The sequence below is a fragment of the Ptychodera flava genome, chromosome 18, assembly GCF_041260155.1.
Source record: "Ptychodera flava strain L36383 chromosome 18, AS_Pfla_20210202, whole genome shotgun sequence".
NCBI classification, from domain to species: Eukaryota; Metazoa; Hemichordata; class Enteropneusta; family Ptychoderidae; genus Ptychodera; species Ptychodera flava.
The window spans coordinates 25088513-25105001 of NC_091945.1; the positions used below are offsets into that span (position 1 = coordinate 25088513).

General features: G+C 37.7%; 1 protein-coding gene across 3 annotated transcripts in view; it reads left to right on the forward strand.

Moving 5' to 3' along the window:
* Window positions 1-3139: 3139 nt before the first annotated feature.
* LOC139117233 (transmembrane protein 245-like) overlaps window positions 3140-16489 on the forward strand; it is a 29532-nt gene continuing 16182 nt past the window's right edge. For 2 of the 3 annotated variants that reach the window (XM_070680179.1, XM_070680177.1), the window contains exons 1-3: window positions 3141-3678; window positions 12335-12563; window positions 15473-16052. In XM_070680179.1, coding sequence (XP_070536280.1) covers window positions 15618-16052 — 435 coding nt within the window. In that variant the 5' untranslated portion in view covers window positions 3141-3678; window positions 12335-12563; window positions 15473-15617. Of the gene's footprint in view, window positions 3679-12334; window positions 12564-15472; window positions 16053-16489 lie in introns of all 3 variants that reach the window. The other variant, XM_070680178.1, reaches the window with a different exon arrangement.

The following is a 16489-nucleotide window of genomic DNA, read 5'->3' on the forward strand; positions in this document are numbered from 1 at the left end:
GGCGACTTCAGCGGTTTGCCAAATAGGACAAATGGAGAGTCAATGAGGTGAACTTTAACATGGTATGACACTGCTCTTTTCATTCACCCAAGTTACGGAATTTCTATTGGTCATGGCTGGGTCAAGGATCAAGATATGGCCTTGCCAAGAATCCAGTGTTCGACGAAAGCTGAAACCGTGATGTGGTAGCCGTTATTATGGAACATAGGAAAACTTAAAAAAAACTTTGGTGGTGATTTGCGTACATAAAATACATAAACTCGCTCCCTAGAGAACCACTGACTCTTTTGAGCGAGGTGGCCAAAACTAAAATGCAGTTACCATCGGAACGAATTTCACTCTTGCAGTTTTCGAATTCAGTAAAATATTTTGGAGAAATGTGCATTGTGAAATGCTATATGCCTTCTCTGATGACAAAAAAGTGTACAATTTTGGAGTGCGGAAAAATTACTTAAATTATGCCTTTTTGACAATTCCAACTTTCCTATAAAGAGCAAATGGTCAACCCCTTAGGGCAATTAAGAAGCTGTCCATTATTATGAGGGAGGTGGGCCATAGGAATTGTTAGAGCAAGATTGTTTACAAACATGTCCTATGGAAGCTTAAGGTGTTGAGACTTTGCATTTTTTTAAATAAAATAAGCACATGTAAAATATCACCTTCCTCAAGGCAAACTTTGCAAATTCTCAATGCCTTGCTCACAGTATTTAGAAACTTAAGATAGTATGCGCCTCGAAAGTGAGACTTAAACTTTTGCTCAAACTTTCCTCAATGATAATCTTTCAAAATTTCTTTCATTTTGGATCAAGGTGCAAATTTTGGTGCTAGAGAAACAAATTACCCAAGATTTACCGTCTTAGTTTTTCGAATATCGAAAATTTCATTTTTCTCCATATGGTATGGCGGTCATTTTGAATTAAAATGTCGGTAAATCGTGACGTAATTTGTTTCTCTAGTACCAAAATTTGTACAGTGAACCCCGATTTTTATTCTCGATTCTCAAGAGAACTGTTAAAAGATTCCCTGGGGAAAGTTGGAGCAAAAGTTTAAGTCTATCACTTTCGACGTGCCTACTGCCTTATCATTTGACCAGGCATGTATTTTGACATATGCCTGTCATATGTCAAAGGCCACCTGAAAATCACAGGTCGCTTTGAACTGGAAGAGACAACCAAGACCTGACATCTGTTCTGTTTGTATGAGATAATTGATTTGATTCTATCTTCAACAGTCAATTAGCCGTTTACCCTAATAGTCAATTCCTCTTACAAATTTTCTTCCAGGACAAGCTTTAAAATTTTTCTGCCGTAAAGGGACAAAATTAAGAGAATGTTGTACAGGGATCCTGGGAATGGCATAATAACCAAGTCCAATGATAACATCGATGACTTGAAGGAAGATATTTGCGTTTTATTTTATGCAAAATATATTTTAATCTGTGTACATGTTGTCTTGTCGTTTATATCCAATCTTTTGTCATCATTGCTGGCGAACATTCACAGCATATCACCTGTGCCATATATACTCCCTGTTTTTCAGATCTGATGTTTTGGCTGAGCGCCCTCATTTTTCAAAGTTCTTTCTTTAGTTTATTATATGATGGGCATTGGTTTGTTGCTTTGATCATTCAATCGAAAATTGCATCTGGAGAATGTTGATGTGAATTCACATGGCTAGGTGGAAGGCTATTCTTTGAGTAAGGGTTATCCTGGAGTAGAACCTACAACAGTAAGAGTACTAGTTATGTGGTATTTATCTTGTACATAAATGATTTGTCACAATGTGCTCAGTCATCAAATGTAATTTTATATGCTGATGATTCAAAGCTCTATAAAACAATCAAGTCGATTTCTGACTGCGCACTGTTGCAGGATAATTTCAACACGGGTTGTTCGTTGGTGCTCAACATGGAAGCTTAAACTAAATGTTGAGAAATTTGGCTGTATTACTTTTTCAAATAAAACCAGGAAGCATAATGAAATGTTGATATAGTTCATCGATGTACATCTGTAAAGGACTTAGGCGTCATCCTTAGTAGCTCCATGGACTTCTCTGAGCATATCGACAATGCAGTTAAGAAAGAAATTCGCAACGTTGGTTTTTTAAAGCGTTATTACAAAGATTTCAGGCTGAGTGATGTTAAGACCTTGCATATAGGCCGTGCACGCAGCGACCTCGAAAACTGTTCGTTTATCTGGAATCTGTGGCAAAATAATCTTGTCGATATAGTTGAACGCGTTCAAAAGAAAATCATTAAGTATTTATGTTCAGGATACACAGAGTTTTGCAAATTTTTCACTCGTAGGAAGATTTCTGATGGTAGCTTCTTGTACAAAAGTGTTCATTCAGTGGTAAATTGTAATCCCTCTGAACTTTCAGCGTAGTCTACGGTTTAAACCTTCCATTTCGGGTACCCTTTTCCAGAATCAATGTTCGTAAACTCTCCTTTATATGCCATGTGATTTAAGCACTTATAATGATATATCAAGTATTGACATATTTGACAGGTTTAGTCTTTTTAAAACTAGTGTGATGAATTATTTTTATTCATGATTTGTATATTCATCGTAACTGTCTTTTCCGGCAATTGTATGTTTGTCTTTAATTTTATATATTATATATGTTTTGCGGAGCCCGTAATTGGGAATTTACTCCTGTTGGTTATCCGAATAAATGAATATGTAATTAAAATAGATAAATATGTATTATGGTAGGCATGACCTTGGATGACCCAACGCCAAACTAGCCTACCAGCCTATCACCGTATTGCCGCATAAGCTGAATTAGTGGAAAAGCCAACTATTTCATGAATTTCTTAAACAGGAAAAACGATTGCGTTTTCATTGATACAACATAGTACAGTGGTGTTGACCAATCGATCCCGCATTCTATTAATTCTGCACTGTGAAAAACTGGTTGAAAGAACTGTTACTAGTTTGTTATTTTCGAAATTGAATGATATAATAGATGAAAAAAAACACATACTGATGTTGTAATTGAGCGAGTGGACAAAGGTGCAGCTTTTCGTACATGTTAGTCAGCATGACACGTACACGTCAGCCTGCAGGTGGACTGTAATTGTAACCGAAAACCGAGGGGATTCCTTTAGCCTCGTTCTGGTTAGGATGACGTCATTTACAGTTTTTGGGTATTTTCAACATGGCGACGTCGGGAGGAAGTTTCGGCGCGGAGCACGGGAGGACGAGAATTGCTGATGTGTTGAACTTTGTACCCCACGGCCACGAAAAGGCTTTAAAACATGCATTTTACAACGTCGCAGCGTTACTGTTCGTGATATTTTCATGCGGTGCAGCGGTTGCTGTGTACTTCGTCCTCGAGGCTTTTCTGCGACCTCTGCTTTGGGCAGTGTTATGTGGCACGGTCTTGTATCCATTCAAGTACAGACTATCTAAATTCGTCCGAGGATGGCTGCGAGGCCTCCGCAAGTCAGGAACCCCTATGATCGTAGGAACAGTTACGATTCCCGTGAAGGTGATCGATTCTGCGTCAGAAACAGTCGGGAATATCGTTTCTCGAAGAGCAAAGTTACTTATAGGAGTGGCTGTGGCACTACCTGTTGGCTTTCTGCTGTGTAACTTTATGGACACGGTCTTTCACTTTCTTGAAGGAATAGCCCTGTTTGTGTACGAAGCCTTGGGATATTTCAGTGCCATATGGGTAAGAATACGAGGTCATACAAGTTTATTTTCAAATCATGGGGTCCAGTTCTTCCTTCAGGGTAGTATGAGCGGAATCCCTCGACCAGTGCTTCGTTTTACATGTTTTGCTTGTGATCAGGTTCCAAGGCTGACCCTGACAGAGCCCTTGAGCTGTCCCTTTATATCTAATCACAAACGATTATTTGACATATTTGCATGCAAGCGATGGTTCATACTTTCAATTTCACTGCGGTTATTCTGTTTCCGTTAACCATGCTCTCTACTGGAAAGGAAGTTTGTCTGAAATTATGAAAACAGTACCCTGGATTTAAAACTTCACACTGCATAAAATGTCTAATTTTTTCTTCATATTATCGATAATAGATTTCGGTATCTGTACTGGTACAACCACACTTGCATAGACACCATTGTTTCTTGCTGTTTCACTTGATGCGGGAAAGTTTCACGTTACATATTGGGAAGTCTTCAAAATTGCATTGACGTAATAAATGGCATTTAAAATGTCCGTTGGGGGAAATATGAATTCAAATCTGACCTGCATTGCTTGACTTGTGTCATGATACCACAAACATGTCAGATACACTTGATCCGTGCCATAATGTCAGTAAAATAGGACAAGAAACACATATGTGGAGATAACTTTACATGGTATCTGTCTACAGATGTAAATCTGTCAAATTGATCTCTGTCACAGTCAGCTAACAAATTATGAATATACATTGTTACGTGCAGAGAAAACGAACAAAAGGGGTGAACTCAGCAGTTAACGTTTAAACAAAATTTATTACAAAATAAAACTAATTGCTAAGTTAGGGATAGAGTACAAGCTTTAAAAGTGTACAGACTACTTATCTCAGCTGGGACGGCAAAGCTCCAGTCTCAGAGTTGTAACAGTCAGTTGGATGAATGAACAGTCCTTGCAGGCTTGAAGCTGCACAAAGTCCACAGTATAAATCCAGCGTTGGCAGTGAAGGTCTTGAAAAGTCTAGAGAATGACTACTGCTGGAGTTTAGTAACACACAAGAGACACGATCCCAAAAGTCTGACTGGAAGCTGAGCACGTCCCTTTTATAAAGGCATATAAGAACAATCTAGAACTTTTTTGACATGCTAATTACTGTTCTAAAATTATCTCCCTTACACAACTATCAACTTTCCAGAACATTCCAAACATGACTAATTGAATTCAAGGTTGTGAGGTCATCAAGGGCAGTGACCTTGAGAATGTTCTAGACTAATTGAACTCAGGTCATGATGAGTGTGGGGGAAATGACCTACATAACACACCCCCTCTTCAAAAAAGAAAATTTTTCAAAGAAAAATCTTTCTTTTACAAATGTAATCTTGAAAAGGATTTAAGTACTCAAATTTTGTTTTACTCTAAAGTAAAATTTCTTGAAAGAACAACAATAAACTCTAAATACGAGAGAGACAGTCTGCAATTAAATTGTCTCTGCCTTTGATATGTCTAATGTCAAGATTAAACTCCTGTAACATTAAACTCCATCTTAGCAATCTCTGATTTTTGCCTTTAAATTTCTGCAGAAAAACAAGAGGGTTGTGATCAATATAAACCACTATTGGCTGATTTGAAGAAGTAACATAAACTTCAAAATGCTGTAAAGCTAATATCAAAGATAAACACTCTTTTTCAATTGTAGAGTAGTTTCTCTGGGATTTGTTAAATTTGCGTGAAAAATAGCAAACAGGATGATCTACACCATGACTATCCTCTTGCAATAAAACAGCACCAGCAGCCGTATCACTAGCATCCACAGCTAATTTGAATGGCAAAGTGAAATCTGGTGCAGACAACACTGGAGCACTTTGCAGTATGGCTTTAAGTGTATCAAATGCCTGTTGGCATTGCTCTGACCAAACAAACTTTACTTTCTTTTTAAGTAAGTTAGTCAAAGGCTCAGTAATTGTGGAGAAATTTGGACAGAATTTTCTGTAGTAACCAGCCATACCGAGAAAGCGCATCAGTTGTCGTTTGCAGTTTGGTATGGGAAAACTTGAAATGGCACTGATTTTAGCATCAACAGGTTTTACCTCACCCTGTCCTACAGTATGTCCGAGGTAAGTTACCCTTGCCCAACCAAACTCAGATTTGGCAAGGTTGACAGTCAACATTGCTTTGCTCAGTCTCTCAAAGAACTTCCGCATGAGCTTGATGTGTTCCTCCCAGGTGTCACTATACAGGACGACGTCGTCAACGTAGGCTGCACACCCGTCTAGCCCGGATATGACGTCGTTGATCATCCGTTGGAACGTTGCCGGAGAGTTCTTCATTCCGAATGGCATCACCTTGTACTGGAACAATCCGTCTGGTGTAACAAAGGCGGATATTTCACGAGCACGATCCGTCAGAGGGACTTGCCAAAATCCCTTCAGTAGGTCAAATTTCGTCACATACTTGGCTTTTCCCACTCGGTCGATGCAGTCATCAATCCTCGGGATTGGGAAAGTGTCTGTCTTTGTTAAAGTGTTGACCTTCCTAAAGTCCGTGCACATACGATAACTGTGATCTGATTTGGGAACAAGTATACACGGCGAACTCCAGTTACTTTTACTGGGTTCAATAAAGTCATTGTCCAGCAGGTATTTGACTTCTTCCTGGAGATATTTCGCTTTTGTTGGATTCAGTCTGTATGGATGTTGTTTTACAGGCTTACTGTCCCAACATCAACGTCGTGATAGATGACGTTTGTCCTCGTTGGAACATCTTGAAACAGGTGTTTATATTCGTGGAGCAGTTCTTTCACCTGTTGTTGTTGTTCTGGCTGGAGGTGTGCCACTTTGTAGACTCCAGCTTCTCCAGGATTTCTGAGTTCTGAAGCTTGACCGAGCCCAGCTTTGAGTTTAGAGTATTTTCACTCAAGTCAGTTTCAGTATCACTATCTTCATAATGGCCAGAACTGACTGTACTGACAGGCTTTGTTTTAGTAGGATTATCCCTATCCAAATATGGCTTAAGCATATTTATGTGACATAGCTGTTTTTGTTTTCGCCTGTCAGGTGTTATTATGATGTAATTTAAATCACTCAATTTCTTATCAATTAGGTATGGCCCAAAGTAACGAGCATGGAGTGGTTTGCCAGGAACCGGAAGTAGAACAAGAACTTTTTGACCTGGTTCAAACTTCCGTTTTGAGGTGTGTTTTTATCATATTTGGTTTTCATTGACTGCTGAGATGACTCAAGATTTTCTCTGGCTAATTCACATGCTTTAGAGAGTTTTGTACGAAAATCTGACACATATTGCAAAATATTCAGACAATCATCATCGTCTGATAGGAATTTCTCTTTAACGAGCTTAAGTGGCCACGGACTGTATGTCCAAATACAAGCTCAAATGGGCTAAAACCAAGAGACTCTTGAATTGACTCTCTAACAGCAAAGAGCAGAAAATGAATTCCTCATCCCACTGCTTCTCTGTGTCAAAACAGTAGGTCCTAATCATGTTTTTCAAAGTTTGATGAAATCGCTCAAGAGCACCCTGACTTTCTGGATGATAGGCGGATGACCTATACTGTTTAATGCCTAGCTGATCCATTACTTGTTGAAAAATTCCAGACATAAAGTTGGAGCCTTGATCGGACTGGACACATTTAGGGAGGCCAAATAAAGTGAAAAATTTGACTAAAGCTTTCACTATAGTCTTTGTCTTTATGTTTCTCAGTGGTATGGCTTCTGGGAACCGAGTTGATGTACACATAATTGTCAACATGTACTCATTTCCTGATCTTGTTTTTGGTAGGGGCCCAACACAGTCTATTAGTATCCTACTAAATGGTTCTTGAAATGCAGGAATTGGCTGTAAAGGGGCCTTTGGAATGGTCTGATTTGGCTTTCCTACCATTTGACATGTGTGACAAGTTTTACAGAAATGTGCTACATCCTGCCTGAGATTAGGCCAATAAAAGTGACTGAGAATTTTATGATAAGTTTTCCTGACTCCCAAATGACCAGCCCAGGGGTTTCATGGGCCAGGCGCAATATTTCAGCACGATAGGGCTTTGGAACCACAATTTGATGTTTTATAGCCCAATCGTCATCAACCAAGACATCTGGAGGTCTCCATTTACGCATGAGAATACCAGATTTTGTATAATAGGAAACAGAGCTATCTGAAGTTTTACCTTCATCATCTACCCTGTCAAACAAACACAAAATCTGGGTCTTTGTGTTGTTCTGCAATGAGATTTGATCTAGAAAATGTCTGACTTTGGTCAGCAGAAGTTTTACTGGAAGTTTCAAATCCACGAGGGATAACGGAATGATCCGTGTCAAACACCTGACTGAGAAAGGTGTCATTTAAGTCAACATCTGTGACATTATTTTTGAGAGTATTTTGATTCTCGGAAGTTTTCTTTGACATGGCTCGAGTAATAGCACATGATGGGAAAAGGCCGGAATGTCTTCCTCTATTGGCTCTGGATTTTGATCTAAACTAGGATTATCAGTCACAAGTGGATTAGTAATGACCTTGTCCCCAGCAAGGTCGTTTCCGAGAAGAAGGTGAATCCCTTCAAAAGGCAAAAAAGGCCTAATACCTAAAGTCACAGGTCCAGAAACAAAGTCCGAAGACAAATAGACATTATGGAGAGGAACAGGAATGTAGTCATGACAATCTACCCCCTTAATAAGAACTTTAGAACCTGAAAATGACTTTTCAGAAAACGGCAGGGTATCTGCCAACAAAAGAGACTGGGAAGCCCCGGTATCTCTTAAAATTTTGACAGGGGTAGCGGAAGAGAAATCACTAGAAAGTGATATAAAACCATTATGAATAAATGGTTCGAAATACCCATAATGCTATCTTGAGAAGAATTGACCTTGACCTCATTAATTGGGGATAAGAGGGTTTAACCTCAGAAAATGTGTTACACACATTATTAGACTCTAATTGAGTTGATGAAGAAATAAAGCCGGTGGGCTTAGATCCACTTTGACCACTTTGACCTTCACGTTTTCTTTTCAACTTGAAACACTCTGACATTAAATGGCCATCTTTCTTGCAATAATTACAAGAAAGTGTACCGAACTGTTGTCAGAAGGAGATTGAGACTTGGGATTTGATGATGTGGAAGTGTTACTTGAATTTTGTGAACTGTTGTCATTTGATTTCCTACTCTCCTTTGAAAAATTCTTGGATGAAAAGGACGAGTTAAATTTACCTGCATTGTTTCTGTATGAAAAGGACTGGGATGGTTTGCTGTGAAATGAAGATTTGTGGGTCAATGAATAATCATCGCCAAACGTGCAGCAACCTCCAATGTATCTGCCTTTTGTTCATTGATAAACGTCTTGATGTCACTCCGGATGCACCTTTTAAATTCCTCAATCAAAACAAGTTGTCGTAATTTGTCATAATTCTGACTGACCTTTTCAGAAGAACACCAACGATCAAACAGTTGTTCTTTTGTTCGAGCAAATTCAACATAAGTTTGATCCTTCACCTTCTCACAATCCCTAAATTTCTGACGGTAAGCTTCAGGCACCAACTCATAACCCTTGAGAATTAATTCCTTCACAGAATCATAATTTGAAGCCTGCTCTACTGACAACTGAATGTAAATTTCTCTGGCTTTACCCACCAAAGCACTCTGCAAAAGCATAGACCAGGACTCCTTAGGCCAATTCAGACTCTGAGCAATTTTCTCAAAATGAAGAAATATTTATCAACATCCTTTTCTTGGAAAGGGGGAACTAACCTGAAATGCTTAGTGATGTCAAACTTGTCTGAAGGGAAGAATTTTCCTGACTGTCCAAGCTCTAAACGTTTTATTTCTACCTGCAATCGCTGTTCTTCTAATCGCAATTCTTTTTCTCTCTGTCTTTCTTCCATTTCTAATCTTTCCTGCCTTTCTTTTTCTTTCATTTGCAATTCTTTTCTTTCATTTGTAATTCTTTTTCTTTCTGTCTTTCTTCCATTGCTAACTTTTCACGTGCCAAATCTGCCTGTATTTCTAACTCTAATTTTCTGAGTTCAAAGGAAGACTCAGGTTCATAATCTTTTAGGGCAGACTCCTCAAAATGGCCTGAATCAACTAAATGTTTGAATCGAACTGTATTTCTCGCTTGCGCATAGATCTTTTGACATCTACTTTAAGGAAATTTGCCAGTGCTATGAGGTTGTCTTTTCTGAGGGAATTAAATGTGTCCTGATCAAGGTCCTCCATAAATTCGTCTGGCTTGAATTCCGCCATGATTAAATTTCGCTGAGTTCACAATGTAAAGTAGTTTTGAAAAGGCTGTCAAAATGTTGTCAAACGGCTCAAAATATTCGTATCCCGGACGAGCCCCCAATTTGTTACGTGCAGAGAAAACGAACAAAAGGGTGAACTCAGCAGTTAACGTTTAAACAAAATTTATTACGAAAATAAAACTAATTGCTAAGTTAGGGATAGAGTACAAGCTTTAAAAGTGTACAGACTACTTATCTCAGCTGGGACGGCAAAGCTCCAGTCTCAGAGTTGTAACAGTCAGTTGGATGAATGAACAGTCCTTGCAGGCTTGAAGCTGCACAAAGTCCACAGTATAAATCCAGCGTTGGCAGTGAAGGTCTTGAAAAGTCTAGAGAATGACTACTGCTGGAGTTTAGTAACACACAAGAGACACGATCCCAAAAGTCTGACTGGAAGCTGAGCACGTCCCTTTTATAAAGGCATATAAGAACAATCTAGAACTTTTATTGACATGCTAATTACTGTTCTAAAATTATCTCCCTTACACAACTAATCAACTTTCCAGAACATTCCAAACATGACTAATTGAATTCAAGGTTGTGAGGTCATCAAGGGCAGTGACCTTGAGAATGTTCTAGACTAATTGAACTCAGGTCATGATGAGTGTGGGGGAAATGACCTACATAACACATCTACTGTAATTTTGTCTCAACCAAGCATGGACGTATACAGTCCAACTAATGTATGGCTTTGCATTGACACAAAGTTTATATTCAAGCTGAGAATAATAACCTTACAAGTACCCTCTGCGCTGCCAATGGCATGCTATCAAATTGGGTACAGCAGCTGGCGTTCAATGCACTGTTGGTTTCGCTACATAAATGATTGCCAGGCAGGGAGGTCTGCTGTGCTGTCATTGAAATCCTATAGGCCTAGGGGATCATGTTAAATATGCGGTACCTATTTCAACTATCAGTTTTCAGGGTATTTTTTCTTCATGTTATTCATTGAAATTTCAAATTAAACTGACACGAGTTATCAGTATAATTTATTTAGCTGTCATGTCCTAGCAAGAGCTAAGATGGTCTCTATATATCTTGGCCATTGTAATTTTGTGTATTAATCATTAATCAGTCCAATTTTAGAAATTTTAATATGTTTCTTCAATGGGTCATAAATTAAATATTTGAATGCTACAGAGTATGTGTGACCCATTAAAAAGATAAAAATAAAATGGCATCGGAATTTAAAAAAAACAACAATTATATTTGCATTTTTCTGACACATGAATCTGATTAGTCGTAACTACTGGTGAATGATGTGTTTGTTCTAAAAATAAGAGTCTCCCTTGACTGCTCTAGCATAACAGCTGTAGAGCTATAATTACCATTCAGTCGTGTTGTCAATTCTTAGCTATTCCATCCCAGTGAAACCAGTATGTTCCTGAAATTCAAACATATCTATGGGCATTTAATTAACATGGGGTTTCTTTATTTGCTTCTTTATATGCAGATGATATTATAATCTTTGGAGATTGTATTTTTAGCATTGCAGATGTTATGGTAATTTTTGGAAGCACTATTCCTTACATTTAGTTCTTTTTAGATGAAGAACAAATTAAATATGATTGCAGATTAATATGAAAGAAATACAATTTCAACTTGCAGTAATTTCAATGTTTGAAAAGATCAATCTGCGTTTGAGATTTTCTGTGATTTTGATTTCTACTTTGGTCAGGAATTGGATTTTGTTGTGCATTTTAACATAACAATATATCCCTTTATCTGCCAGACAGTATTAAGACTATTACTTCCCCATCAGCCAAGTCAGTAAAAAGAAGTATTGAGCCAAAACAGGACATATTTTCACACGCTTGGCTTGGTATGTTATAGCATCTTTAGTCCAAAAAAAATCAAGTATTCAGTATTTATGTTTTCAACAGCTTTCAAATGTACAGTATTATGTTAAAATACACCATATGGAATATGTTGTGTTTCATTAATTTTAACCATGGCATCTTGACCTGATGGTGAAATATGGACTTGGCAGGAAAAGGGATATACCCTTACCAAATCAGATTCAGTTTAGGAAATCATCCCTATAACATGGCATAAAACATTATCTGTTCCATTAACATGCCCTTAGGAAATAGGAAATAAAAGAGCAGCAAAATTTGGCAAAATCATACTGAATTCTTGTGAATGCAGAAAAATAAATCAGGGTTGGAGGGTCTTAAATAAAGTTGGTTTGGTTACTGGAAACACTGTATATATTTTTTTATTCAGACTAAATAAATCCTAGCATACACTTTGTATAGAACTTAGAAGTTCATTTTTTGAAACCATAGAGTAATACAGGCATTCAGCTGTATGTCCTTCATCTACTGTGCCATCCCCCAACATCAAAATACATGGGTGATATTGAGCAAGGTATTAAACCCCTGTTCTAACATGTTGTCGGTAGGTATGGACTCTGGTTGTAGCATATTTGGGCGTTGTGTTCTTCTGGTGGAATCCGTCATCAGAACCCATCCTGCGTGCCCTCTCGTTACCTGTATGGATCGCATTGCTCTTTCATCTGGTCACCATCGCTGGAGATTACAGGGTGTTCATTTTCATCATCGTGGTTGCCTTGACGATCACGGGTGTTGTGGCTGATATGAAGGATGCCGACAACAAGGACAGTGTATTCGGTAAACAGATTTATTTTGTATCATCTCATCATATCTGATCTTTTGATCAACAATTAGAGTGTACAGATGCCCACTACCTTGTGAGGAAATTTTTTAAGTATATTTGGCGGTTTTCAACATTCACTGTTTGGAATAAAATCTTTGTTTTATTGCAGACATTTCTATAAAATTGAAAATGATATTGATCCCAGTTATCCCAGTGTTTGTACATGTTTAATAAAGAGAATAGAATGCTAGTTTTAATTTTTAAATTATCAAATTTTAAAAGTTTGTGAATTACAGTCCTTAAAGTTGAACGCACAAAAAACAGATCAGTGACACTGATAGTATGCTGCAAAATGAGCCAAGCTATCATAACAATAAACAGCTATCCATACTCTCATGTCGTGATTAAATTGTTGAATGATAAGATTATTAAGGGACAAAGTCGGCCATTTTTCATGAATTTTGTTTGATACAAGATACTACTTATATTGTTTGACATGTCGAAAGATACTGAATGAATGAGTGATCATGCATATATTCGACCCCGGGTTTAGACAGGATCAATGAAACTATCGCGAAAATGAATTAATAGTCATGACCATTAATTCATTATCGCCATGGTTTCATGTATCGTGTCTAAAAACTGGGGTCGAATATATGCATGGTCACCCATTCATTCAGTATCTTTCAACATGTCAAACAATATAAGTAGTATCTCGCATCAAACAAAATTCGTGAAAAAATGGCCGACTTTGTATACCATCCTGAATCTTGAACACCAGTCTTTGGCTTCCCAAATATTATGAATTAAAGGCCAAAACAATCTGTGTTGTGTGTAGTGTTGATATTTCATGGACAGACACTAATATCGTTACTTTGGGCATTGAATGGATGAATGGACGACAGATCAAAATTCATAAAAGTATCAGCTTTACTGTCAAGTCAAAACTCAATCAGGTTCATTGTAAACTGTAACTACAAACTTATGACAGAGTCTACATCATTAATTACTCATTCATAATCTTCATCAATCATTGTCAATAATCATCATCAACCAACGGGATCTATTTTAACACTTTCGCCCCCAAGTACCTATATATGGATCCACCTTTGCCATTGAAAACTGTGGAATCACACCACAGTCCTGGTGGTAAAAGAGTAAAAACATTGTGAGAAGACAGATATAAAATATGTTCATAAAAGATGTAAAAGCTTTCAGCACTGAGACCCACACACTTTTCATATTTGTTCAAACATCATCTGTCAATACTTCAAAAACAGACAATCAACATTGAACAAGCACTTCTCTATGGGTTGGTACATTAACCCATGCATTGTTCATAAAAGATGTAAAAGCTTTCAGCACTGAGACCCACATACTGTCAATATTTGAACAAACAATTCTCTGTGGGTTGGTACATTAACTCATGCATTGGACACTAAAAATGGTTGTCAAATTAATGTTGGAACAATTTTATTTCATATTTGAAATTGGAATGCTAATTTCACTCAGTCTATTCATGGATGGACAAATCAAAAAAATTAAGGATATGCTTTAATGTTTACCAAAACATTGAAGAATGTTGAAATGTGCATCTCAATGAGTTTGAACCATTTGTATAATTTTATCTTGTTTGAAAGTTAGTGTTTGGCAAAAAAAAAGAGAAGATTTTCAAGAGTGTTACCTTAGAATATCTCATTTTAGCCCACAGCATCTCCCCCTGTATTATTGAAATCAAAATCTATTTTTAACCTGGTTATATCTCTTCCGTGAAAATTTATTTTGGGTTTTAAAGAAATAAGCTTGTAGCTTGGCATGAGTGTCAGAATACATGTATAATATATCTGCAATATCTATGAGTTAGAGTAGAAAAATCAAATGCCATCAAATATGGACCAGTGTTGCAATAAGATACACTGTGCATATATCCCAGAGCCAGACAAACCATATGTTATATGTATTATTTCTATAATCTGCAGTACCTGCAAATTTTTCCATGTGCGCCGAGCAATGAGTTTTTTATTCAAATTTTATCATTCTGGTTGTAGTAGCTTGCCTATGACTTTAATTGACCATTGTGAAATTGGATAATGTTCTAATTGAATATATCAATGGATATTTGATCTGTCCATGTGGACACAATGAACAATATGGTTCATGTTTAGAAGTCCTTTAGAGGACAGCTGATGACCTTAGTTTGAGGTCGGGTGAAGTCCATATTTACCTCCAACCAGACATATTAAATAATTCAGGTCGTTTATCCATTCAGCTGCTCAGTGGTGTTTCTACCAGTTGCTTGGCTAAAAGAATTAAAAATTGACAGCAATAATGTATTTTTAGAGCATTACATGTGTAATTTTGTTTGAGTTTTCCTTTCTCAAATGTGTAACATTAATATGCATGTCTTTTTCTTGCTTTCAAGATACATCTATTTGCTGATTATGTATGCCCACTATGTCCACAAATGTCCAAAGAAATTTTTCACATGAAGAATTAGAATATAGAGTCATGCATAATTTAACAATAGTAACATACGTAAAACAAATCAAAACAAAATAATGATCATTGTAGTAAAAATAACAGATATTTGTTTCCAACTCAAGAGGTGACCAGTGCTTCAATAAAATGTACTGTGTAAAAATTCTGACAAAATAGACCTTAACAGCAAGAAAAGAGATTTGTAAGAGATACCTAAATGAGATACAAAAATCAATGATAGAGGGTAAAACAATGACAGAAATGCAAACATTAAAACTAAATCAATATGTTATCTTACAATAGTTGACACAGAGTCTGACAACAAAAGAATGGGAGACATGGTCGTACTATTGAGTTAGCTGTACAGAATAAATGATAAGACATGTTAAAATGGAGCTGTAAAATTCCAGGTTTTTTTTGTCATTTGTGTTCATCATGATATCAGGTTCAAGTTGGACATTTTTGAAATCCACCGTGAGCAAAGCTGTCAATGCAGTATTGGTCAGCCCATCTGACACTTCTCCATCTGCGAGCCCAAACAGCCATGAGGTCGAGAAGAGGATGACAGCAGAGAATCCTCACCCATCACCATGGAAACTGAGCAGGAGGAGCGAGAGGACGAAGAGCAGCTGGAGATTGAAAAGGAAGAAGTGACTCAAGAAACACAGATAGATTCAGCGAGGGAAAAAGAGACGCCAAAGTCGGGATGGCGGCGACTGAGCTTGCGAAACCGCAAGAAAAAGAAGGCTAGGAAGTTGAGTGATCGGTATTTCATCGCGCTGATCTGGGCGTGCGTGGTTGTGCGTCTGTGGATGCATTTGTGGATACTGCAGCTGCTTCCGATTCCAATTATCATCTGGCTGTTGAAGAAAACGGCAAAGCGTTTCAATCTGTGGGAGTGTTTGAAATCGAAAGCCAAGTTCCGATTGACATGTGCGGGTGAGGCAGTCCGATGCAGAGAACGAGTGCTTGTACCAAAGCCAATCAGAGGTCTTGGCAAACTCATTCTTAGGGGAGATGCCAAGGTTTGTCAAGATTTTCAGGAATTTCCCGTTTAATTGTTCACTGCACCACCTTGGATTGAGAGTGCTTCCAACAAAAGTGTACCGTTATTTGTATTTGTCTTGGATTATGCTTGCTACCACTCAACAATACAACACAATACTGAAGTTTTGAAGGTGTTATTGTAAATATTACCACAATTTCATTGATTAATTTGTAGGTTTCCAGCAATTACCTCTTTGGTTTCCCATTGCTAGTGTGCACTATTTATGGAGCCCTTAGTACATTAACCCCTTGACTACCTATGGCGCCGGATATATCCGGCGCAATATTGAATTACCATATACCTTGAGTGCCGGAAATATCCGGCACAGTTAAATAGGCGTATTTGCTTCATTTTTGTCGCTAAAAATCCCGTAATTTCGGTGTCGGCACGCAGCGCGACTAAGATTGATGTATT